Source organism: Botryllus schlosseri, chromosome 15 (assembly GCF_051294905.1).
Source record: "Botryllus schlosseri isolate E-star chromosome 15, Bs_hap1, whole genome shotgun sequence".
Classification (NCBI taxonomy): Eukaryota; Metazoa; Chordata; class Ascidiacea; order Stolidobranchia; family Styelidae; genus Botryllus; species Botryllus schlosseri.
This window is the reverse complement of record NC_137250.1, coordinates 7,611,453-7,638,274: the sequence shown is the minus strand read 5'-3', so window position 1 is coordinate 7,638,274 and position 26,822 is coordinate 7,611,453. Positions and strand designations below refer to the sequence as shown.

At 40.1% G+C, this 26,822-nt stretch overlaps 2 protein-coding genes and 2 long non-coding RNA genes across 6 annotated transcripts in view; 2 read left to right on the top strand and 2 right to left on the bottom strand.

The window, feature by feature from the left end:
* Positions 1-21,834, top strand: part of LOC145458011 (mannan-binding lectin serine protease 2-like) — a 250,177-nt gene extending 228,343 nt beyond the window's left edge. For all 3 annotated transcript variants that reach the window (XM_080336308.1, XM_080336307.1, XM_080336306.1), the window contains exons 11-17: positions 17,026-17,139; positions 17,197-17,275; positions 18,273-18,351; positions 18,417-18,542; positions 18,798-18,900; positions 19,307-19,442; positions 20,747-21,834. In XM_080336308.1, the coding sequence (XP_080192434.1) occupies positions 17,026-17,139; positions 17,197-17,275; positions 18,273-18,351; positions 18,417-18,542; positions 18,798-18,900; positions 19,307-19,442; positions 20,747-20,981 (872 nt within the window). In that variant the 3' untranslated portion in view covers positions 20,982-21,834. The remainder of the gene's footprint in view (positions 1-17,025; positions 17,140-17,196; positions 17,276-18,272; positions 18,352-18,416; positions 18,543-18,797; positions 18,901-19,306; positions 19,443-20,746) is intronic.
* LOC145458012 (mannan-binding lectin serine protease 2-like) lies at positions 449-26,629 on the top strand. Its single transcript, XM_080336309.1, has 16 exons — positions 449-467; positions 529-665; positions 1,427-1,661; positions 5,383-5,569; positions 7,181-7,342; positions 8,741-8,847; positions 8,976-9,068; positions 11,582-11,735; positions 12,370-12,558; positions 12,620-12,734; positions 13,641-13,747; positions 22,057-22,225; positions 22,778-22,894; positions 22,959-23,121; positions 25,422-25,627; positions 26,319-26,629. Exons 2-16 carry the CDS (start codon positions 661-663, stop codon positions 26,518-26,520), a joined length of 2,211 nt encoding a protein of 736 aa, XP_080192435.1. The 5' UTR covers positions 449-467; positions 529-660; the 3' UTR covers positions 26,521-26,629.
* Positions 8,181-8,454, bottom strand: LOC145458037 (uncharacterized). The gene is made up of 2 exons (XR_013921053.1): positions 8,335-8,454; positions 8,181-8,304 (listed from the first exon to the last, which is right to left on the bottom strand). It is a non-coding gene; the product is annotated as an uncharacterized LOC145458037 (long non-coding RNA).
* Positions 22,066-22,563, bottom strand: LOC145458039 (uncharacterized). The gene is made up of 2 exons (XR_013921055.1): positions 22,427-22,563; positions 22,066-22,360 (listed from the first exon to the last, which is right to left on the bottom strand). It is a non-coding gene; the product is annotated as an uncharacterized LOC145458039 (long non-coding RNA).
* Positions 26,630-26,822: the final 193 nt, after the last annotated feature.

Here is a 26,822-nt window from a genome sequence, read left to right as displayed (position 1 = left end):
AATGTAGACTGGGTCCAACATATTTTGGTCCGTTCAAAACAGAGGGCGGAAGGCTTTTTCGAAAAAGGAGCCATATCCACCCTAATTTTCGATTGTCTATGTCATTCCACTGTAACGTCACAAGGGCCATATTTTAAACAAGTTTGTTTTAAATTGATTTTTGTTTTAAATACAACCCTAGTCAATATGTGGAAGTGTCTTTTGTTGCGCCAAAGTAGATTTCACTAAAACAGAACGAATTGAGCAAAATATTTGAGCCAATTTAATCACTGTGTCAGTGAAATTTGGAAAGAAAGCTATTTATACAATCTCTAATGTACGTGCCTAAGCATCCCTGTGGGGATTTCACACTTCTACATTTCTTATAATCATAGATTCATAGCGTCAAAATAAGTTTCTTGTGCCTTGCCTGTCATAGATAACGTCCTAACTATCGACGTGATTGCGTTTTCGCTCTTTACGCTATGGTATGAGTCAAAGGTTGATCGAAAGCGGAGAGTATAGTCTAGACTTGTTTTTGCAATTTAGACTAACGTTGCTTGTCAAAGAAAAAGTCTTACGCAGCAAAACAACTTAAACGATATCTACGGGAAATGCACGGTTCATTTGCGTTTCAGTTGCTGAAACGAGTGCAGCGTTTACAAGCAGGAACATTCCAATATGAGGTAAGGAATGGATTCCGCATAGTCGAGCTCTCTTTTCGGAGGTGGCTAGTAGTTGTGAAAGGCTGTGATTTCATTTTGTGTCTATCTATTCTGTGGCTAACTGCGTGAACAGGCAAACGCCCTGAACTCAACATGATCGGTGATTGAATAGGTTAGTAGTTCATAAGCAACATGTGAGTGTACTGACTTGGATCGGAAATAGCATGAATGAGAAAATAATGTCTTACACATTTCAGTTTATTTCATTTCGTAAAGAAGAATGGGCATTTGGACAAGAATCTGCCTTAACATCAGTAATAGTCGTTATAAGGACTACTAAGTGAAAAACTCGGATATTTTGTAAAATGGGGATATGAGATGGTGCTGAATGCTGAAGTCAATTAATTTTATTGTGATCTAGCGGCCTGCAACTTCAAGTAGTATTCGGTTTTGATTTTATATAGTGTAGATTGAATTCCAATACGTTGTCAAATTCCAATGCGTTGTCATTATGATCATTGCTTTTTTTCAAAATTTGTAAACGTAGGCCAAGTAATCAGAGGATTTAGAGCACTAGGGGCTATAGTTATTGAGTACGATTCAATTAGAGGCATATACACGTTGAATGTCAGTAACACAGAAATCTCACTTGCCTAGTACTATCCGGTATATATCGATGGACTGTAAATAAAGACCTTCTCTCTCTCTGTCTAAAATGTTCGCTGTCACAGTCAAATACGTTAATTTTCCCTCTATGCATGCCAATCATACTGATATTCCAGGTTCTCACCATGGATTGTATTGGTGTACCTCATATGTACCGCCCAAGGAATCACCCACCTTCGGGGCTCTCATGGGTACTTTGAGTCGCCAAACTTCCCCGAGCCTTACCATAACGACCTAACAAAGGAATGGAGTATCCAAGTCAGACAAGGATATAAGATCAAGTATAAATTCACTGCTTTCGATGTCGAAGACTCCTACGATGAAATACCTTGCGCATACGATTATCTTCTGGTGAGATTTCAATACTTGCTCGGTTACTTACAACAGAAGTATATCAAAACTTTTCTCCGCAAGCAAAAGGATCGCTCAGTGCATCATTAGTTCACAAAGATAGCTTCTCTGAGCTATGCCTACCACTTTTGTTCTCAGAGCAAAATGTCATGCTGTACAATGAATGTTTGGCCTTCTATACGCATGCGTATTGTAACTAGAGTTGCATTTAAAACAAAAATCAATGCAAAATAAACATGTTTGAAACATGGCCCTTTCTTAAAACATGTTTTTATTGTGTTTTTTTGTTGTATTTTCTTGTCATGACGTCACGAATCCTAAATTATGACGTCAAAGTGGATTGACATTGACAATTCTAAATATAGGGTTAAAATGGCGCCTTCGGCGAAAAACGCATTCATAATACACTGTATACCTTACCAGGGGTCACCAACCTTTTTGGAACCAACAGCTACTTCTTGGGTACTGATTGGATTGGATTGGATTTCTTCACTTAGACCAGGGGTTCTCAAACAGCGGACCGCGGACCACTGGTGGACCGCAGAGCTATTTGGAAAATTGTAGACGTAGTGAAAGTTTGGTTATATTTTTTTATGTCATTCGCTCAAAAACATATTCATATTATCGAATTATACGTAGGCTACATGAAGCTTTTAATCCGACTCTGATGAGACGTAGTGACACGTATATGTACAGTTGTACACACAATGTACGAGTCGAGATTGGGATAGCCGTAGGTTGTCATAGCCGGCTTTTGTCATCAAAAATAATTTCGATTATATTGTCGCAGTGGTATTAAAGTGACGTATGTCCATTTTTCAAATTTTGAGAAAATCAACTTTATGTTAAGTTTTCATTCTCGTTCGGACATATAGCTTGGCCGTGATTAACTTTGAAACGATGAGACAGACATAAACGTGACCAGGATATAGCCAAAAAATATAAAAAGTAAACAAATACTTGATTTTCTATCAATTTTAAAAAATGGATCTCGAAATTTGTAAAAATGGACATGAGCTACTTTAATACCACCGCGACGATATAATAACTGGAAGGTAATGCAGAAGTAACCAAGTATTCCAGCAAGGTCATATCTCGCAACGAATCGTAATGGATGGAGGATTTAGCGCAGCACATTAATCTTTGGAGTCGGAATAAAATGAACGGCCTTGAAATCATTGTAAGAGTCACATGAAGAGTCACAATGCCACATGAATTGATTGTATCAAGGATTGAATGTTCTGACATTGCAACTTCAGTAGGTACAATACATGTTATGTACATATTGTACCGTTTGCACATTAACAAATTCTTTCTCCACTTCTCTGTAGTATCCCATTCACCAAAGAATTGTTTGAAGTTGGCCCAGAATGGTTACATAATTCCCCATTATAGTGGTACTAAAACCCCAAACACACAGTGGATGCAGGAATCAGATCATTTGATTTCGCGACTTGAATGGAACAGCGGGTGGCCATAATGTACACAGGAGTTATACGATATACCAGGACCTCTGTCACACCCCAAACCCCCAATCGGGGGGAGGGGGCTCGAAGGAGCCAGAAACTTTTCGTTTGGTGAAGGAGATTTATTCGACCTGAAAATTCTGACGCGCTTCACGCGATTTCATGTTCCTAGAAGTCTACATTTAAATATCATTAGTAAGATAAAAATGCGCATATTTTAGAGAAATAGGCATATCAGCGCCGGCGATAATCACGCATTGAACAGGACTATGACTCTGGGATAAAAGGTGGGTCACGGAACGTATTCAGAACGGCAAATGGGTCACGGCCAAAAGGGGCTGAGAAGCCCTGACTTACACATTCCGATCACTGGGCAGGGTTTCCACCCCTTCAGAGCAGACAACTCTCACTCACCGGGACTCACACCAGCGTTTCCGGGCTCAGTCGCCTTGTAGCACTGCGAGACTCAGGAATATCAAATATAGATTGCCGCTGCGCATCCGTGAGGGCGAAGACCAGCAACGCTCCGATCAGAAATTGCGTTCTATCTTCTTCAGGGTCAACTGACCCTTGTTAAACTGCTGTTCATGAAACCCTTCTCCGCTTCGACTTTTAAATCTCTCCTTTGAATATTTGTTACTGCGACGGCGGGCGAATCATTTGTCATCTTCGACTATATTGGGGGCAAATCGTCCGTAGGCTCATACTACATGTTTTTTTCGAAAGTAGTTACACAATTATGGCAGAATTATACAATGTTTGGAAAATCACACTAGTTTAAGAGATTTTTTTTTAAAACACTGTTGAAAACATGTTTTAAACAAAGTGATTCAAAATGCCATTTGTTTTAAATGCACACCTAATTGTAACCATATTAAATCTGGTCCTCTCGGATTAAAGAGTTGATACTGCTGGTGTAGGCTATTGAACCTCCAACGTGTTGGCCGGTGACCAATGTTTGTAGGCTGGGGTAATTAGAAGTTTGACCAGCTATCGTAACATCCTTACGCATTGTAGCGATATAAAATTGTATTATGCAATATATTCTGCTGCGACAGTAATTCTTCCGATCACACCTCTATATCACTGCTAGCAGTTTATTCGAACACTTGTTCAACACTTTTGTATGTCATATACGCCTATCTCGCTTCTGCTGCGATTCGCAAAAAAATCCCGAATATAGGCTACTTAACGTCACGTCTTGATTGAGTACAAAACCTATATCTCTGAACCATCACACAGCGACATTGGGGATGGAATCGATGCGTCAGGGCTGCTTAAGAAGATAATTCCACCCACAAAAATAATTAGGATGTAAACACCACAGAAAACACCACCCATCGAAAATAGAATAGTATATCTGAGATATAGGGCAACTGTGAAAGTGTGGAAAATGTATCATATGGTATGGCAAATTGTAAATATGGTATGGAACGAGTGAGGCAGGTATGGAAAATGGGAATTTCGCTTTCCGCACCATAATATACTATGCCCCGCTACCTGCTGCCATACGCCGGGCAGATTCTCAATGCTGGGTAAAGCTATTAACTACTAATTCAACGATATGCTTGAGTAGTTGATTCATCGAGATGTATGACAGAATGAACTTTGTGAACGGCATAGTAGGATAGTGTAACTGCTCCTAACTTAAATGTTATTGCTGCCACTTTTATATTGAACTCAAATCCCACGTCCGATCTCGACAAATGGTCATGTGTTGAGAGTAGATATTATATGTATTCAAATATACGACGTAACAAAGGAATGTCCAAGTACAGCAAATCAAACTCGGCCGTGAAATTAGGTTTAAAAATAGTGCTCGCCTGCGGTTAGAGATAGAAAGAGAGACAAGCGTACACGATAGAAACACAACTTAACACCAAGCAACCATACATAACACAATCCAACTAACAGCGAAAGAACTGCAAACCAACTGAACCAAAGAGGCGACGACCAATCTTCATTTATACGAAAGCAATCATTGCGGCGCATAATCAATTCGTAATAAGAACTTTATACACTGCAGCAGCTTACTGCAGCAACAGATAGGTGGACGCTAAATAGACATGATGGGCATGGGCATGTTGAGGATCGAATATTCTACCCAATCGTACTTCTTATAGAGTAGAATGTCCAAGAAGCTGACAGTATTGTGTATGATAGGATAGATTTTATGAAGGGTTTAGTACGGATGGGTTAGCGTTAGTGTTATCACGTTTTCTGGCAAATATTCAATCGAACCATATTTCTAACAGATTACGGAAGGCGGAGAGCAGCTTGAACGCTTTTGTGGGAATCCTTCACTGCAGTATTATTCCAGCACTCCACGCATCAATAGGTGGTACTACTCACAGAACAACTCCATCACTGTTCGATTCGTAACTGACTACTCAAACGAAGACATCACACCGACTGGGTTTTCCGCTCATTTTGTTGAAATTGGTATGAAGGTCAATTATACGAATATTAATGTCTTTACGTAGATATAATGTTGGAATTATTCACCTTTGTTTGAATGAACCATGTGTTATACAAATCGCCTAAGCATTACTGATTCCCAGTTCAGTGCTTGTGTAGGTGATATCGCACTGGATTCTGCGGATACTCTGTAAATCCTTATTTCAATCAATGTCACAGACACACAATATATATCCTCTGCTGGGTTGCTGCCAGTTATAGAGCACTTCAACTACTGCAAAAATACAACACCAGCTCCTGCTTATCATTGCTAGGCACTAGAGGGGCCTGGTTGTGCAATGTGCATCGAACAATTCGCAACTCAGAAGATTCGTTGTCTCAAACGTAAAAGATATCAAGAAACTAGAAATTATTATGTTTGTGTATCAGTTCCATTGCAGTCACTGCCCCGAAAAATCCAATTAAATCTTCACCTCGGAATCAAAAGCACATAAGCACAACATACGCGCTACGGGATCGATCTATTAACTGTGGAATGGTATTTCGACGACAATCCGAAATTCATAGAGCATGTCAATATACAAGCATATTCAAAGGTGACCAGTAACGAAGTACTTCTACTTTTTTCGAAGTACTCAAGTAGTTTTCCTCTACGTCTGGTACTTACTCAAGTAGATAGAGTTTTCGCTACTTCTACTTCGTAACATATTGTGATCTACTTACTTACTTTTCGCTATTTTCAGTTTGTCAAGTAGAAGTAGTATAACCCTCCAATTAGAAAGAGAAACCGGGGAATTCTCGGGCTGTTTCACAAAGTGTTTAATTCGCATCTGATACAACTTCTCCGTATTGCTCTTCGACTAAACTACAAGCCTTATAATATGGCGGAGGGCACCATATCATGATATTTTCTGAGACGGGCTGTTCGAGTAAACAGAGAATTAGCCTCGCATTTCGATATCAATACTATCATTTTCATCCCATGATGTGGACGAATGCTTATGTTGTCGAAAATTGGATACCTCTTGGTAGGCATCAATATGAATCAAGCTCTGCACCTTTCTCATAGCTCAATTTGCAGCTTTTGACAATCCATGCGAACGAATAGCGATCGTTTTCACAACTACTTACTTACTTGAGTAGATTTAAATTCAGCCAATTCTACTTCTACTTCGAGTAGTTTTAGGTTGCACATGGAAGAAGTACTTCTACTCGTACTTGAGTAGATTTTTTCGTCGCTACTTCTACTTCTACTTCTACTTGAGTAGCTTTCTTGACTACTTTGACCACCTCTGAGCATATTCCACCGAATAAATACTAGTCAGCACTCGAGATTATCAGACCAGGATCAACATTGCCTTGCGAAACATGTCACCTCATTTTTATCGCTTGTCCTTTTCATGTTATCTTCGCTTTCCTTTCATTATCCTTAAATCACCTAGGCCCAGGTGGGTGTCTGATTTCAAAAGTTACTCCTAGGTCGTTTCGACACCTTCCTATCTTTTCATTGTATCGCAATCTTTGGTGTTTTTGAAAGGATAAAATTCTGTACAATGAATTCAAATGAACTAAGCTAGTGATCTTTCATTGAGGAAAACATCACAAATAATAAAACAACTTCTTCAACTGTTTCAGACATTGATGAATGCGATATACTGGATTATAAGCGACGGACTATAATTGAGGATTGGGACGAGCTCATAACGTGCAACCACTTCTGCGTCAACGTTCCGGGATCGTACTACTGCGACTGCAGGGCGGGCTTCGAGCTGGCTCCGAATAATCACACTTGCGTCGGTAGGCGGGTCAAGTTCATTTGCAAAAATACAATGCAAATTCTGTAACACACCAGGAATAATAATGCTATTATTGTCGTTATCAATAGTTCAGCTTTCTGCATATGATTGATTGACATCCTAGAAAAGAAAACTACAGAGAGTGTAGTGTACTGTACAGAAGTGATATGAATCAACACGGATTTGATGCTTAAAACAATTCACCTTCCTATTAACCTTTCCTCAAAGTTTCTAAATGTGTATGTACTGGGCTATACAAACGTAATGCCACTTACCTATCAATGAGATCTGGTCTACCATGGAGTTTCAGTTGCCAATGTCCGAGAACGATAGCGTCACAATTGAAGCGTTAATTCTGATATCCCTGACTGACGTAATAATGTAGTAGTTGAATAAGTGCTGCGGTATATTATTCAGATGTATTTGCTACTTGTATTTCGGTTGCGATATAGAAACGCAACGTTGTGTATTATCACTCTCTTACTTATAGAAATCGGACTTTGCCCGACTCTGTGTATATGTCATGCCGTCCGCTAGCTCGAAGACTGAGTCAGACTTGAACAACTCGATAATTCTAGTTCAACTAGTACTATAGATAATTCTGGTTGTATGACTAGACTAATTACAGCAAAAACGCCGGTAATCTAGTCCTAATCTTATTTGCGAAGTGTTTCTACGATATTTTAATTCTAATCCAATATCTGGTTTTCCTGAAAATGCTACAAGAGAGCCTTATACTGCGAAACGAGCCAAGCATGGTGTAGCCGTTCTGTCGTAGTCTTCGCTATCTAACTGAATGCGGCTAAATTACTTCAGGTTCGACTGGACCCAGAGACACATTGCAGATTCGACGGATATATTACAACGAAGGCAGGCACAATAAACACATCAACACTTCCAATCCAATCCAAGACTTAACACAGTAACAACTCCACACAAAGACAATCCAAGACCAACTCCATACTAAACCCCAACTCCATTCCAACTACCTACACTAAGACCAACTCCAATCACTTCCTCTTTTCCCAATCCCGCATGCTACCTTACGCATGACTGGTCTTGCAACCAGATAGTCCGGAGTCATTATGGCTCCGGAACCGAGCGGTTACACATGGTGTAAAGACATTTGGCATTGCCATGCCTATTAGAACGAATGCTGATTTGAACGGCACTTGATTTCTGTTGTCTTACTTTGTAAGTTTTTGCGAATTCAGTACAGTAATTCTAAATCAATCTAGTTGGGAAAAAAGAGTGTAGCTATAATTATAATCATAATTCTTAACTCATTTGGAAAAGCTGAAAATTTTCTAGTTGTCCAAGTCTGTGAAAATTATTTTTCTTCCTAATTTGCCATTCATTCGTTACAACGAAGTTCATGCTGTATTCATCAATATTTCAGCCAAATTCTGCGAAAATCAACATCTCACAGGCTTGGAGGGAGAGATCAAAAGTCCCGATTATCCGCTTCCGTACGGCAAACTTTCCAACTGCCAATGGGATATAAACGTGAGTTTCGATGCGAATAATGACGCACCTATTAACCCCGCTCTTCACCTGCATTCTGTTATGTGCCTAGTGCATAAAAATTTATTAGGCCTTATATCCCAACCGAGTATATATATATTTCTGTGCAGGTACCGAAAGGATTTTCAATCAGCGTTATATTTTCTGAGCCTTTTGACATTGAAGAGCACGTAGACGACGGTTGTGTGTATGATATGCTCAATGTGAGTATTTTAATGCACAGCACTGAGGTCAATCGTGTTATTTTCCTAATTGCACTATTTACGATACACAGACGATATGATTTCTCGTTTTTTCAATAATGCAAATGTATGATGCAGTAGGGTTATGGTTTTGGAGTCGTATGTAAATCTTTTAGAATTTCTATTATCACAACTTGGAACCCTTCAATCATTGTTTTGGTAACTCTCTTGTATACTCGCAACATCCTCTTTGTCCATTCGTAATCCGTAATGTAACCATATAAATTGATCAATTATAACCACCAGAGTAACGGTGACATCAATAAATTTATCATTACCAGATATTTTATTCGTAAAGACAATATAGATACGAAATATGTATCAAGGGTATATATCAGTGGTCTGGAACCTTTTTTGTCCGAACATCCATATTGGCCCTACTTTTTCCATCTCAACTCTCAAAGAGCCATACATGCCAATCAACTGTTACGTCACAATTGAAAATTCGTGACGTCATGGTAGCACTAATTCAAACTCACTACATGGGATTCCACGTGTGCGCCATATTTTCTCAGTAAAAACTGATATTTATTGTTCGAAAATAAAGCTCGAAACGAGAGGTAAGGCACAGACGGGTAAGCTTCACCATTGATAACGCAATTCATCGTAAGTAGCTTAGAACTTATTATGACTGATAATAATCGAAAGTGACTGTCACACTGATTTCGAAAATATATCGACTTCTAAATTTTTAAAGTATTCGGCGGTAACCAGAGCCGTAACAGCACTTCGTCACCCCCCAAAAAACGTTGATCTTGGGCCCCCATATGATGATAAACCGGAATTCTGGGGGCTTCGTTCCCCAGACCCCCCCTGAGGTTACGCACTGTTTATCGCTACTTATTATCTACATTGGGAGCCGTTTGCTGAGTCAGCTATACTCGCCTGCACGCGCGAAGCGGGAAAAATGTCTATAATTCATGATTGAATCTGTCAATGTGATCGGGAATTGCATACATATTGCTATCAATTTCTTGTCCTCTCTGCTCACGTAATCAGATTTACCGGTAGAGTTGAGTGAGGTGTTATGGAAACTGTAGGGCTCGTTGGTATGACTCCCTAACATGATGTTATTTTCTGACCTCCTGTCTGCTATATCAAAAATATAGAACCGCCCAAACGTAGGCTACTAAACTAAAAGACGCACACGATTTCAAATTTGTATTTCTTCACTGGCATATAATTTCTCCCTGCGGGATGGTATTTGTCTTGTGAGGTTCAGATTGCCAAGATGGGACATTCGGCGCCAGTCATTAAGGCGCCTAATTAAACCTATGTGTATGTGTATGTTGTATATATAACGAAGTTTTCGGTCAGCATAAGGGCAGTCCTTTTCGGCCAAATGTTTTCTCGCTGTCGATCGTTCTGGCACACTTCTTGGAGTCGCATGTAACATGGCATAAAACTTTCTATGTCTTGGTGCATCGTGCCCCGGTAATGGCCAAGGCCGATATGCTCACTTCTATAAATCTTGCGTGTTTTTTCGTGAGGGAAGAGTTACCCCAAAATCAAGATACTTGGCAAATTGAAATCGCGTCCAGCGCGAAAATTCTCTGAAAAAGTTGCATAAATTTTCGAAAAGTACTCTATAATTTATGCTAATTCACGAAATAATTTTGGGCCCCCTTCGAGCTCGGTCCCCCCCTCAATTGGGGGGTTGGGGTGTGGCAGTTACGGCCCTGGCGGTAGCATAACGTTACGCTACACGCCTATACATTTTATTGCCGGTACTATACACAGAGCTATACTTACCAATCAAGAGCGTGGATAGCTATGGCGTGTATTTGAAATCTGCGTCTTGAAATGGGCGTCGCCATGTCGGCTATGCTCTTTGATTAATCAACGTATTGCACAATTCAAGATTTCGAGTCGCGTACGTAGAATTCGCGAGTGATTTTGGCCTCCGGCGTTAGAGTAACTTAAATTTGATGATTTTGAAAAGAGGGGGTCCGAGCCCCTAAACCTGAAGACGGCATTGTCTTTACCTCTCAAAGACATGTTTATACTGCCACCAGAATAATTATTTTGGTCGTGATGAAAATTCACCAACAATTCGCTGCAATATTGATCAATTGAGTACAAAAATAAATATTTGGCAAAGAGCCATATATGGCTCGCGAGCCGTAGGTTCCCGACCACTGGCATATATGATTATAGCATTCAGTGACCGGATACCCCAAATAACCTTATAGCCTATATACTTCCAAATGCTTCAAGTATTAAGGATATGGTAGGATACTGACTTTTTCCAAAATATTCAATGATATTTGTCTAATCATGTTCCTAATAACGTGCCGTGTACTTAGTGCGTGATGCTATTTTGGAGCATGTTTTGTTTAGTTCACAGTCTTCACATACCTTTTCCAATCCACCGCTATTTTCTATTTGCCTTTTGTCCAAGTCTTCAAGATACCAGCAGTGAAAAATTAATCTACAATCGCACCTGACAATCCATCCTATTATCACCTGTACAGATCCAGTATAAGGACAACTCCGAAACGTACTGTGGCACCATTCCGCCACATGCTAATCGCACCTGGGATCTCAACACAAGGAACGTGACAATCCGGTTTCAATCTGACCTGTCCGTGGAAAGGACCGGGTTCCGTTTTCACTACAATACCAGTCGTAAGATGTCATACCATACACGGGCTAACTCAACTATATTAGCAAAGGTCCCGTTATAAAAGTCTAGAATCTAGATCCAGTATAACTCTCATGAAATAATTTACAGTTACAAAAGTATAACTATATACAATATCCAGTAAAGTTGTAAAGTGGTATTATCAAAAGCAATAAAAGCGAAATGTATGTATTGTTCTGGTAATCACAATTAGTGTGTGACTTCACTGACTTGGCGTTTATTTATTTCTTGCTATATCTTTGAAGAGGCGGGCGCGATTCGCGGGCAGTGATTAAGGTTTTCACTGGCCCAGTGTTCATACAGATTTGAAATCGGTTTTTTATAAAGTTCATGTTTGAAAACACTGGCCGAAGAGTTGAACAAAAAGAATAAAACACCATACTTTGTTTTTGTAAATCAACGATAATGGATATGTTTAAATATTGAGACAGAAGATGGGGAGTAAAACGTTCTCATTTTAACTGCCGTCGGTCATAGAGATAGCTCTGGCGTAGCCGGTCTATGGAACTACGATGAGGATCCGAGGAGCGCTACATAATTTCAACTGTGTGATGCCGTCGCAAATAGATTGCCTACGTCAAGTCATATACAACGCCATATTATTGTTTCGTTATTCAGGGATTAGATGTTTGAAACCGTTGCTAGCGCCAACAAACGGAACAATCACCTCAACTAACGACAAAGGCTACTACGAATTCGAGGATGTCGTAACATTCTCTTGTGACCTTGGATTTGACATGGTCGGTCACCACCGTACCGTATGCAACAACGAAGGCGTATGGACGCATGAGGAGCCGAGATGTCAAAGTATAAGAGTAGAATTGTAATTGATTTACGATATCCAGTATTATATATTTTGAAATTTCAGTAATATCGTGTGGATCTCCCAACAATTTGACTGCAGTAGAGTATTCTTATATCGCGGACTTTGCTGAGAAGGAATTTACTTATTTGGAGAAAGTTACAGTCCGATGCAATCAGTGGTAAATTGTTTTCAGTACTTACAGTCTCTTAGTGTTATTTGGCTGCATATTCAGCGCAATGCTTTTCTATGCTTTTGCAATAACTGAAGGGGGGAGGTGCATTGAAACTTGTTCACACCGAGTCCATCTGTGTCTCATCGTTAAGCCTCTCGTGATCATCTTATTTTCCTTAAGTACACACGGACATAACTATTTTTCTCCGTGCCAGATCTGAACGCGAATTGATATTTGCTGAATAAACCGAATCCATGACAATTGGTGCTTGCCGTGTGAGTCATCAAAACTTTGGCCGATGCCGTTGAACTGGATGTCAGTGCGCTGACATAGGTCCGGATAATAAATATACCTCGACATTGGTAGCCATCCGGGATTTGGTTCTATTGTGAAATCAAAACCAAATAATTACAATAATGGTGGCGAACTTATGATGGGTGTATCCCTGAGAACAAAAGAATATCAATAAAATGCTTAGTCCCTGAATCTCGAGACGATGCTGGACATATGAATGAGTTTGTGGTTTAGCTGCTTGTATCAGATATTCAAATATATTCCAGACCAGTTTATCCGTAAAATAGTAAACTCGCACATAGTAACGTATTGTCACAGTTAGTCACTTTTCGTTATTGACCAATCCTTCAAGAGATTTCGGCCTGTCATCGATATATTGGATCAATAAATTTGATTGGTAAATCGCACCAGTTCATAGAGTATGCCCCATTTTACTCTAAACATCGCAATGCGCTGATATTTATCAGGCTAGTCGCTCGTCGTCTCGAAAGTTCCATATATCCCCATTTAGCCGCCGAAATTTAGTGCGGTAAAGTCGTAAAGTGCATCATTCTAGCGATGAAACGAGTGCAACAACATTATCGCTGGTAATTACTGAACTGCGCTGTGTAATGAAAGGTACAAGCAGACGAGAGGATATGCTACTTGGAAATGTGAACACACCAAGAGATGGATTCCGCATGGCGTGTCAACCGGGGGTAAAGATATTCCAGTATGCCGGCCAAGTGAGTGTGATTTCAGTCATTCTGTTGATGTACTGTAGGCATAACTGTGATAGAATGGATTCACGGAAATAACTTGCATATTGTTTAGTTCATGTTTACTCACCAAGCTATCTATTACCTGGTTTGGCCAAACCGTTGTCTCAACGCATCTCATATCATCCTGATTGTGCGGTTACAAAATATTGTTGCTAAGCATTCGGACTCTAGATAAAACTAAGAAACCAGTGGTAGGACTGGTAGCTAGCACGGTTTCACTTAATAGCCTTAGACGGGATGTGCATGATCAGATCAGGCCATCAGACAAAGCTTGGTGTTGTGCGGGTGAGTTGAAGAGCTTTGAATTGGGGCCAATCGCATCTAGTTTATCAACAGAGAATTTGTAGGGATTTTGAAGCAAACGAGGGGCGGGTGATATTCTCAGTGGAGAAAATCCGGCTCAAAACCCGTAACTCTCGGGTCGGATAATAAATATATCAGGGAGTTGAATGGGTGAACGTCAGATATCCATGGATGTGTGATGGTTATTAACATTTGTACTCTACGCCTAAACCTATTGGATATATACAATGTATACGGTGATACGTAGCGATGTAGACCTAATAAATGCGGGTACTAAAATCACTTTGGTGTACTTCCGAATAAGTTGAATTCGCTCGGACTACTGGAGTAATTGCCAAACTGAATGTCGTTACGAAGTATTTGAGTAGGGATTAGTGAACTTGCAATTTCAACCGTGTGTTCAACCGTCCGCTACCCTGTAGCCTGAAGGACAAACAAAATTTTGGGGTGAATCTCAAGCATAACGGACGGCGGGCTTGAACGATTTTGTGTTTTCCAAGAGAATAACAGCGCGTATTCAACTGTGACGGGGATGTGGATTCTAAAGGATAGTCATGATTCATCAGTTAGGGTCTTACAATTCGGCGGTGATACGTCAGAGGCTAGTGAAACGCAAATATCAGCGCATTGCACACTACATATACTGCTTGCCAAAACTATTGAGGGGCTATCTGTCACACGTATAGAACATATGGAATGCACCTCATAGTTCATGTGGCTACCGTACAAGTAACTTTTCCTTGCGATACAAATATTTGATTTCTGGTATAATTGAATCTATGAGACATCCTATTCCGGATGTGATAGTGATGGGATGCTGTATTGGTATGGATATTGTGGTGTACCTTGACCGAACTTATTGAAGCTCTGCATCAAGTCTAATGGTTCGAGTCCAGCAGTTAAGATGTGAAGTTTTCGATTACTGAAATTACACGCTCGTTACCACTAATGGACAATGTATCAACAGGAATTATAGTTTCGACATTAATTTCCACTGTGATTCCTCTGTGCAAGGCTGTAAACCTCGGTTGGTTGTATTGGATCATACGAAACGTGTAGTTCAAAGCCACAGTCTTAGAAATATTCGAAATTTACCCAAAGTATACCAGTAAATTTGTCACATCAGTTATATTTAACGGTAAATGCCTGTTGCATTAATTTTACTTGCCTTTGGAGGGTAAAAAATTTACACATTTTAATTTGTACAAGCAATCTACGGGATAACCAGCATTTCAGATTCACGTTTGCATTCGTAAAAGCAATGTGTTTGCAACATTGCTATTGGATTTACAATTCGATAATTTTACGCGCTACTGTTCTTGTTATGGACATATATATGTGGTTTTCGTCATTACATCATGTTTCAATCATCAAGCAAATTACGGCATCGATGGCCGTGCTGAATGCTAATATCAGCGAACGGCACTGCTGGTACCCGAACATTTAAGCATTGCAGATAGCATCGTTCATATCGCTTGATAAACAGTATTCTTTGAGACATCAAGGTAGCATGCCAAGCAGTGGACGCAGGAATTAGATCATTGGGTTTCGCGACGTGAGTGGAATAGTGGACGGTCATGATGTTCAAAAGAGGTATAGATCTACCAGGGCCATAACTGCCGCACCCCAAACTCCCAATTTGTGGAGCTCGAAGGGGCTCAAAGTTATTTCGTTGGTCTTTTGTTGGAGGAGATTTATTCAACTTGAAAATTTTCGTCCGGGCGTATCGGCATAGGCATATCGGTGCCGGCGAAAATCACGAGTGGAACAGGACTACGATTCTAGGACCAGATGTGGGCCATAGAACATTTTCAGACTGGAAAATTGGCCACGGCCAAAAAAGGTTGAGAACCCCTGGTAGGCCTAGCGACTGATGTCTCTATAATACTTGCCAGAGGTGGTCAAAGTAGTCACCTTCGCTACTCAAGTCGAAGTAAAGCCAGAATTTCTACTCAAGTAGAAGTAGGAGTGGTGGTTCACAAGTAAGTGAGTAAGTAGGTATTCTACGCTTATTTTTGCCTAAAAAAATGAAAACTAAGTAGGAGTGGTGGTTCACAAGTAATTAAGTAAGTAGCCTAAGTAGATATTCTCCGCTTGTTTTTGCCTAAAAAACTGAAAACTGTCAAGTAGAAGTAGAAGTAGTCTAAAATCTTAACTACTTAAAAAGTAGCGTGAGTAGGAAAAATCTACTTCAAGTTCATCAAAAAGTAGAAGTACTTCATTACAGACCACCTCTGATAATTGCACACGTTGATCAGACGGAATAGACATGGCGACGCCCGTATGACAATGCTATTCTCAAAACCACACTGGCTTAGTGATTATTATCGGCGAGAAATGGCCGTCGAAGTGACATCCTCATTCCATATTACAAGCCTGGCCATCCACATTCCCGATTGTTAGGTAGCTTGCTGTCGTTAAAATACATGCTTGTTGCGGAACGGTGCGTTGTCGCCACTGAATTGGGGAATTGAGCATAGGTATGCTAGTAAACTAACCTAAATGCTATCAGTTAACAATTATTTCCGCCGCTGAAGTTATTATTCCGGTGTCGTACACCGTACAGTCGTACACGTCTTACAGCTGTGCAACCGTGCGTCCGAAAGCCACCATTCACGCACTCCTCCAATCTGTAATTGTGGCGATCGTGCGGTTGGCCTCTTCTATGCGAAAGTGTATGATTAAAAAATCTAAGGAGATGGTAGTAACGCTTACCACGAAGTATCTGTGACGTCATCAACAAAATACGCTCATCAAAGTGACCCACACTCTGATATCATCTGATGACGCCGCTATACCTCGTGCAGAAAAAAAAGACAGCCACTATTCTTACCAGTTCATTCATGAAGTTATGATAACATTACGAAAACAGGAGTTTCGGATCAGTATTTCTGGCAATGCGTTACGATAGCGGATTGAGAAGTAAATACTATATTCAGGATGTGGAAAGCGTTTGGTACTAGACGATTTGTTCTCATCTCACATATCCCACGGGAGGGCTGTCGTAAAACCAGGAGGCTGGCCGTGGATGGCATTCGTTGATCGCGGTGAAGGTATTTATAAAAGTTATTGCTAAATCAGAAAAAATACACATAAATGTATTGCTTTAGGTCGCGACGGAACAAAATATTGTGGTGCAACCCTTGTTGATGAATTGACCGTCGTAACTGCTGCCCATTGCATTTACGAGTAAGTATTTCATCAGTAGAGTTAGCGGTGAACCCAAGGATTGGCGGTAAAGTAGTCGGCCTTGCTACTCAAGTAGACGAAGAACTAATACCATAAATTCCGACTCAATTACAAGCAGAAGTAGTGATTTTCCTGCGTTCAAACCACTTCAAGTGTCAGTGGAAGGTGAAAGGTATGAAAAGTACTCAAGAAAGTAGGCCTAGTTCATAAAAGTATATTTAGTCGAGGTGTCGCCAGCTTTTACTAGTAAATTGGAGGTGGATTTTTTGAGACAACAAAAAATGACTAATCACGCTACAAATAAAGCAGTTGGCATGAAAGTGATACAAACTAAACCAAAAACTACTATATACTTTTCAAAATCCAAAGTGTAGAATGTGAGTAGTTTTGCTCAAAATATATTCAAGCAGAATTAGTCGGAAAACTTGACCACTTGAATAAGTATTGTACGTAGAAGTACTTCGTTGCTGATCAAGTGACCACCTCTGAACTGGACATAAGGCTCTCACCATTACGAAGTATACGTGTTACGCATATGATGGAGAATATTGTGAATGTAGGGAAGGAGTCTTCGAAAATGACTTTTTTTCTCAAATCGTACTGGCTACTTGATGCTATTTTATTCAAATCCAAATTTTTCGACGGCAATAACTCCTCTTCCGCTGGTTGGAACTGAACCAAATTTGGTCAACATCGTTTCTATAGACAAACTAACACTTTCATGAGGTGAACAGAAAATTTTCAAATTTTTTGTTGTGTTTTTTTATATAATAAATAGAAATGCGATGCGATGAGAATAGCAATGCGGCTACTGGTTGGAATTGAACCAAATTTGGTGGGCTTAAATTAGGTAACCTAACAATTTTATCAAGTAACCAGTACGATTTGAGAAAAAAGGTTATTTTTGAAGACCCCTAATGTGGGGTTCATGTCTCGAGCTTGTGCAGTTTGAAGTCAATCTATCGTGTGTAATAGGCATATTTTGTTTTCCATGTAGCATTGACATGCAGGACAACGTAACTGTATGGCTGGGCTTATTGAATCGATCATCCGAAGAGACTAACAGCTACACGCAAGTAATTCCGTGAATCCGATTTCGATTACTCATTATCACTAACCACCGGTAACGTTCTGTGTTCAGAGTTTCAACATTACCGCCGACAGGAGACACCTTCATCCAAACTATGTGCCGCACCTAACAACAAACCATTTCGACAACGATGTCGCTGTCCTTACACTTGACCGCTCTGCTAATCTATCATTTTATGTAAGATCATACATTGGATTGCTGACTAGTCAATATGCCAGAAACGAGAATTTCATTCAGAAGCATTAACCCGATTGTAACCCTTATGAAAAGGCAATGTGGGCTTGCCGGCAAAGCTTGAAATAATTTGTCATGGTATATAATAAGTTGGATAAATCACCCTGCCAGAATGCCAAATTAACCCTTGAAGGCTAGGCTAATTATCCAGAGGATAATCAGCAGAGCTAATCACCAATCGTTGTTCATATTTCCCAGATTCGGCCTATTTGCTTGCCGTATGGAAATTCCGACGCGCTATTGCGGAACTTCCGAGACTCGAGTAGCAATAAGGCAGTGGCTTTGGGATGGGGTGTCACAGGTAATTTATACGCCCGTGCAAGGAATAATGGTTGATGTCGTAATTAGAGCTGGGCAAATTATGGTAACTGAGTGATTTGATATTGAATCGCGTATGAAGCACAGTGTACATTTGCGTAAATCGTACTCGCGTACAGTATAGTATTTTTTTTAGTTTCTTTCCCTTCTCTGCTCTTCTCTTGTTTGTTCGTCGCGTAAAAGAGCCTCTTCTCTCTCGTTTTTTACGCAGCAACTATGTTAGTATCACTGACTATGACATCATAACGGAACAGTATGAAGATATGCAGAGCCAGTTCCACAACAACATAAAGATGGGAATGAATTCATTACACTCGAATCATTAGAATTAAGACAGATTTGAGTACTCGGATCATTGTTCCCAGCCCTTTAATGCTGTCTGGTTACAGAGGGCGGAGAATTAGCGAAGATTCTACGAAAGGTGCGGTTGAATATCGTCGACAACGCAGACTGCCAACAGAACTACAGGGATGAATTTGGCGACGGAATTGAAATTACGGACAACATGATATGTGCCGGATATCTGTAAATACACTGAGATTATAGCTATGTTTAGACTTGTTCGAACTACTGGGTTTTCAAAATGCGCCACTGTAACTAGAAATACTCACATTTCAAAACTCGCAACTAGAACTCGTAACTGACTGTAACATAACTAACTAGATTCGATTTTGAAGCAGCTCATTAATGTTTATTTTGTCGGAATCGGATCATGTTTTTAAAAAATGGGATTTCGAGAAATGGCAAGGTTTTCTACCCCTGCCGGTGGCCGCATGAACATCACACAGCAGAACATAGGTATCACGATTCACACCATTGGTGTTGCACGGCTGCAACACCAATGGGTTCCGGGTCCGACTCCAGAAGTCCTACTTAAGTGTTGAATGTTATTCTATGCTCCTCGCCATCTCATCCGCGCGAGCGGTGTCTTAAAAAGTCTAAAAGTGGGCCGTGCTACGAGTCGGTAGATACGGGATCGATATAAGACATTCGGCCTGGTGTAAATGACCCCTGTATAGTCGACAAACACCACGAATAACACAAACAAACGCTTCACACCAAATGACGTCACGTTTTTTCTGGTTGCTCCTCAACTGAATTTTTTTAATGTTTCAGCTAGAACTAGAACTAGATTTTAAATACATGGTATGTGGTACATAACTTGAAGATAGCTTTCAATGCAACGTCCATTATAGTAAAACATTATTAAACTCGAAAACTTTTCGGGTGCCCCTTTTCAAGAGTTATCGGCAGTCTAATGGTTGCAAAAGCAGAACCAGTAAGGCACATGTGTCACAAAACGACGATAATTACACGTCGTGAAATTCGTATCGCAACAATGGCAACAACAAACTTAGAAATATGCGGTACTGTATAGTTATATACGGTAGTAGCAGCGCACAATGTAGATAAAACGACTCCAAACACCGAACAATTGGTTCCAATAACTCTGGAAAAGAGGTCCCCGAAAAGTCTTCGAGTTTAATAAATGTTTTACCACGATAGATGTTATATTGAAAGAGAACAAGAGCTTCTCACTTTTCAAAATCAGCATCTAGAATTAGAGCTGCTCAACATAACAGTACTTATAGCAGTGTTGGGATCAAGTCATTACCTTCAAGTCATTTTAGCTAGGTGACTCGAGTCAAGTCAAGCCAAGCGAAAAAGAATACTCGAGTCTGACTCGAGTCAAGTCATGACTCGAGTCATCCCATCCCAACACTGACTTATAGTTGACAGTCAACTAACAGATTGGTAGTTTGTACGAGTCTGGCTATGTTCACCAACTTCATAATTGGAATTCCTCTAAAATCTACTATGTGATTTAGATCTTCCAGCGTAAAGGCTGATACGTGTAAAGCCGATTCGGGCGGGCCTTTGATGACGCGGGAGGGTAAACGAGATCAATCCGTATGGTATCTGTCTGGGATCACGTCGTTTGGGGACGAAAGAAAGAATAACGGAAGGAGCAGATGCGGTAGCAGCCAAACTTACGGTGTTTACACCGATGTGGGGAAAATGATGGATTTCATCAGCTTGCATGTTGTACAGTCACTGGCATAGCCGGTGAGGAGAAAAGTCACATTTCCATCATGACGTCATCGTCACTCACTACATCACAATGGAACTGAGAACTTACGTCGTGGAACTTTTTCGCCCAATATAAATTATTTATATTGGCGACGCCCTATGTGCAGACTTGGACAACTAGATAATCCTAATTAGAGACTATAGACTAATTACAGCGAATAAATGCCGGAAATCTAATTTTAATCTAATTTTACAATTTGGGAAATCTAATTTTATAATTTGTGAAATGTTTTCTTTGTTAAAATTATAATGACAATTTGCGGAATGTCCCTATGCTCTTATTTTAATTCTAATCTAATTTCTGGTTTTCCCTAAAATGCTGCAACAGAATGGTATAGTGCAAAACGAGCCAAGCTTTATCATTCCCTTGCTTATGAGATTGAACTGAATGAGAATGAATGATGTAATTTCCAATTTTTCGTGAATTCAGTAATTCTAATTGTAATCTGATTTGGAGAGAATGTGTAGCTGTAATTCCAATAAAATTCGAGAAAATCTGTAGGTATAGTTCGAATTCTAGTTAAATTCAGAAATAAATGTAGAACTATAATTATATTTGGAAAAAGCTTAAATTTTTCTAGTTATCCAAGTCTGCGTATGTGTACATTATCAAATTCTTGCTAAATTGTGTTTAGAAAGCTTTCTTGTGAAATTACGTTTCCTGCGTTATTCCTTTCACTTTGAAGGAGATCTACACGAACCTAAATGCCGTAGATAGTATTCATCTTCAATTTCGACATCAACATATCGCCTGCCATATTCTTCATGCTATCTGTGCCGTTTTATTTTAACCGTAATGTCTTCACTAAGTGATTGATTGATTGATTGATTGATTGATTGATTGATAATAAAAATATTCACTAACTATACGAGAGTCATGTTTCGTTTGGTTGCGCTGCTTTTGTTTCCGAAATGTAGGTTAATAATAAAAGCGGTGCATGTTAGGTATTCGCAACATTTTGATGTTACCGTTACGTTTGGTCAAACCAGGTAAGCAGATATTAACCTAATGCTTTGAGTGATTGAAAACATTGTCAACCATCTCCAGTGTGTGGTGTCAAGGGGGCGGAAGACAATAGACTGTTCGGGGTCCAAATATCCGGTGGAACGATGTCCAAGACGCATGAATGGCCATGGTCAGTCTTTCTTAATTTCGGCAGAACCAAGAATCTGGCAGCTCAAATCGGCTTATGCAGCGGAACGTTGATCAGTCCCAAGTAAGACGAGTGCATACCATTTGTACATATTTTAGAGTCAGTCCCATAGCTTCCCTCGCCTACAATTCTCTGACTTGGCGTGGCGAGATAGCGCAGTGGTATAATCCACAGCTGCAAGCGCTGTCTTATAAAAGCCTAGAAGTGGGCCGTGCTTCAAGTCGGCATCTGCGGAATAAAAATGAAAAATAGTAATCGACAAACACCATGAGTACCACAAACAAAACCTCTGAATTGGCGGAGTCCTTGGACTGTGAAGGATATTTTCTATTCTTGGGTACAAAAGTAAATTCGAATAGACCTGAACAACCTTGATTGCTATCTTCAACCCTAAGAAACTGGTGGTCTCCTATAATTTCCAGCGCCAGGCTTGTATCATGGAATATGAGGACACATCTTTTATTTGATACTATCATTGACTCGACTTTTTTCACTTTATTTATAAATTCTGTAGACTGTGGTACCGATTACTATCGGTATTCGATCGCATCTTCTCCTTAGTAGTTTACCGATATATATTTCGATCTGCGTGTATAATACATTTTGTATTCTCAGCTATGTTGTAACGGCGGGCCATTGTGCAATCACTGCCGTTGGTCACGTTCGACCGGTGAATCATATTCACGTATGGCTTGGAGTTCCCAACCGAACTGTTGACGAAAGTCAAGTCAAGTACGTATTCTCCGTTCGTACTGAAATTTTTCAACTAATAAATGGCAATCTACCTTGTGCAAAGATATGTACAAGTCGAAAAAAGCCTGATACATTCGTCTTACAACACAAAGTCTGGGAGCCGATGGGATTATGATATTGCCTTGTTTAAACTCAGCGAAACTATAATCATGAGTGATGCGATCCGTCCAGTTTGCCTTCCAACGACAGACAATGAATTTGCAATGGTGAGAATGCCCAACAGTAGGGATGGTGTGAACCTCTGAAAGGTTCAAGTTCGTGTGAACGCGAACCTTTTTGAAAGGTTCTGTGTGAACGCGAACGTGAACCTCATGACGTCACGTTCCAACCCTGCATTTCAGTGAAGTGATATATATTAATGCACACGATACCTAGCGACGACTCGGGCCACATAATGCCACAATGCTGAAGTACATACTGACTTTTTAAACGGCGTCAAATGTACCAACTGGAGCAATCAAATGATGTAATAATCCCATAAATTCAATATATTCCGTCGCTTTGCCAACAATTTTGACGAGGACTTGCAAGGGAATATAAGCTTACGCCTTAGCGGTCTAGGCCAGACCGGGCAATGTATTCGGCGTCTGAGTGATCCTATATCAGTGGTCGGGAACCTATGGCTCGCGAGCCATATATGGCTCTTTTGGGTATAAGATATGGCCCTTTGCCGAATTTGTATTTTTGTACTGAATTGATCAATATTGCAGCAACTTGTTGGTAAATTTTCATAACGGCCAATATAATTATTCACGTGGCAGTATAAACATGTCTTTGAGAGGTAAAGACAATGCTGTCTTCAGGCTTAGGGGCGCGGACCCCCTTTTTTGAAAATGATCAAATTTAAGTAGCTGTCACACCGGCCAATGTCCCTCGCGAATTCTATGTACCCGACTCGAAATCTTGAATTGTGCGATACGCTGATTAATCAAAGAGCATAGCAAACATGGGTACGCCCATTTCAAAACGCAGTTTTCAAATACAAATGGTCTTGCTGATCTACGGATCTACGGATCTGCGCGAAAAGAACTGTTGTGGATGTGACATTCACAATTACAAACTCGAATTACAAACAACGCCATAGCTATCCACACGTTCTTGATTGGTAGCCTAAGTATAGCTCTGTGTAGTGCCGGCGATAAAATGTATGCGTGTAGCGTAACGTTATGTTACCGCCGAATACTTTGGGAATTGAGAAGTCGTTAAGTATTTAGATTTTCGGAATCAGTCAGAATGTTAAATTCGATTAATATCAGTTATAATAAATTCTAAGCTACTTACACGATGAATTGTGTTATCAATGGCGAGGCTTGGCCCGTCTGTGCCTTACCTCTCGTTTCGAGCTTTATTTTCGAACAATAAATATCAGTTTTTACAGAGAAAATATGGCGCATACGAGGAATCCCATGTATTATAGTGAGTTTAAATTAGTGCTATGATGATGTCATGAATTTTCAATTGTGACGTAACAGTTTATTGTCATGTACGGCTCTTTGGGAATTGAGATGGAAAAAATAGGGCGAATATGGCTCTTCGGACAAAAAAGGTTCCCGACCACTGTCCTATATGTTGGTGTTGAGCGGAGTGTAAAACGGGTTTTATCCCATTAACAAGTTATACAGCAGTGGCCAACACTCCAATCGCACGGATTTGGTTTTTATGATACAATAAACATATGAAATCGAGCTTGCTAGATTATTTTACGTTAGACAACGACATCAATTTCATTGATTGGTTGAATAAGCATCATTCGCTGACCTACACGTAGCGTATTTCGCTCTTGATATTGTGTGATTGCGGATCAAGCTCACAGCAGAGTCACTAAATATGCATGCTCGGTTAGTGTTAATTTTTATGCTGCCAGCGCCAGGCATAGAGTAGCCCACAGTTGAAATGCAATAAATTTCAACCGAAGATGACGTGAAACTTGTAATATATGAAAAAGGTTCACAGTGCAGAACCTACCAAGGTTCGTATGTGAAAGTGAACCTCTAAATTTCCGAGGTACACACACAGAACGCGAACGTGAATTCCACTTCACACCATCCCTACCCAACAGTGTTAGTGTGCGTGTGTCATACAGACTTGGGTAACTAGATAATTGTAGAGCGAATGCCAGTAATCTAATTCTAATAGAATTTGTGAAATTTCTACGCTGTGATGTGTGATTACGACAGCTTCAGATACACCTGTTACAAATCGTTTGGATAACATACGACACTGATGTACTGATAAAGATGTACTATAAAATTACACTGAATTCAAAGTAAGGTCACGTTTTCTTACGCTGGTTCAAACTGCTTCAAAAAGTACCTAAACAATTTAAATGGGTAATATTAATAGCAATACAATTTTGATGAGGCCGCGATGCCGTGCTCTACCAACTACTGTTTAAATAGTTCTCGAATTCTCAAGTACTGTATATATGGAATAGCTGGGTTTCATTGAGAGACCAGTTAAAGTACGTTGTCGGTCACATTCATATTGTTCGATACCAACATTCCAGGTCGCACCAGCTGAAAGGGGAGAGGTAGCTGCGTGGGGTTTGTTCAACTCTGGTATTATGGCGTCGAATTTTTTGCTGCACGCCGAATTTCCGATAATCACGACAGAGAAGTGTATGACTAGCTACCGAAGAAGATTTGAAACTGCTAATAGAGCACTTCCGGCGGATCTTACAATCACGGATAACATGTTCTGTGCTGGATATGAGTGAGTCAACACAATCATGCCATTATTTCGCTATCCAATGTGAGCCTGGGATGTTATTTATACATCATTTATTATGTATGATTTAATTTGTATTATATCAGTGTATATGCTACTGGTTTAACTTTTGGCACAATTTACCATTTTTTATCAGCAACTTACATAAATAACCCCTGATTCATATTGTCTTAGAAGCTCTGAAACGACATCCCACGGCGCAAGTTTGACGCGATCTATTGTTATAGTGTTGGCTTTTGCTGATGTATTTGCATCAGCACGTTATCTCAAACAACTGTAAATATTTGGCCACTCGAAATTGACGGAAATGGAAAGATTTGAATGACTTGACTAGAAGATCTTTCAAATTACTTTATTTTCACTCAATTGAACTAGTGACATGATTCCAGCACTGATATAATATACGCTGGAATACTTATATGTTAACAGACCCCGCGGACTAATATCTGCTGTTTAAATCACCTTAAAATAGTGGCTATGCAAATTTCATAACAGCATATAGAGGGCCCACTGATCATCCAATCGGAATGATTCGAAAAGATAAGTTGTGCCGTTTGACGACTTTTTGGAGATAGTAACCGATTCTGTGGTATCTCTGTATAAAATGAGTGAATGCTGCGTAGTGCGTACCGCCCTGAAGTCATTATTGAGAAGCACTTACTCCAACTGATTACAGGGAGGGGATAAGTGGAACGTGTCAAGGTGACTCGGGTGCCGCTTTTGTGATGGAAGATAACGCGACTTCACTCTACTACCAAATGGGGTTGGTATCTTTTGGGGTGAACGAATGCGGCAGCACCGTAACGTACACCTCCTTCACGAAATTGAACGAAGTCATCGTAAGTTGGATATTGCAAAACACTGATGACTTGAAGTGACGGAATGATCGAAAGAACAAATTGGAATGAGCCTACGAACTATGTATGAACTAATTGAAATATCGACACGGCTATCTATAACAATAAAGATTGTATAAATACTTCATAATATGTTCAGCATTTGAAGACGAGACCGCGACCAAGGGTATACCACATGACATCGATCTATCTATCTGCAGTCTCCAACTACAATGGCAGATATACAATACATACAGCATGCTGCATCGTTCTGGGTCTGGCATAGTACCAGAGTTTCGTAGGCTATGCCGGTAATCAAGTTACGAGTTAGCAAAATATGTGCC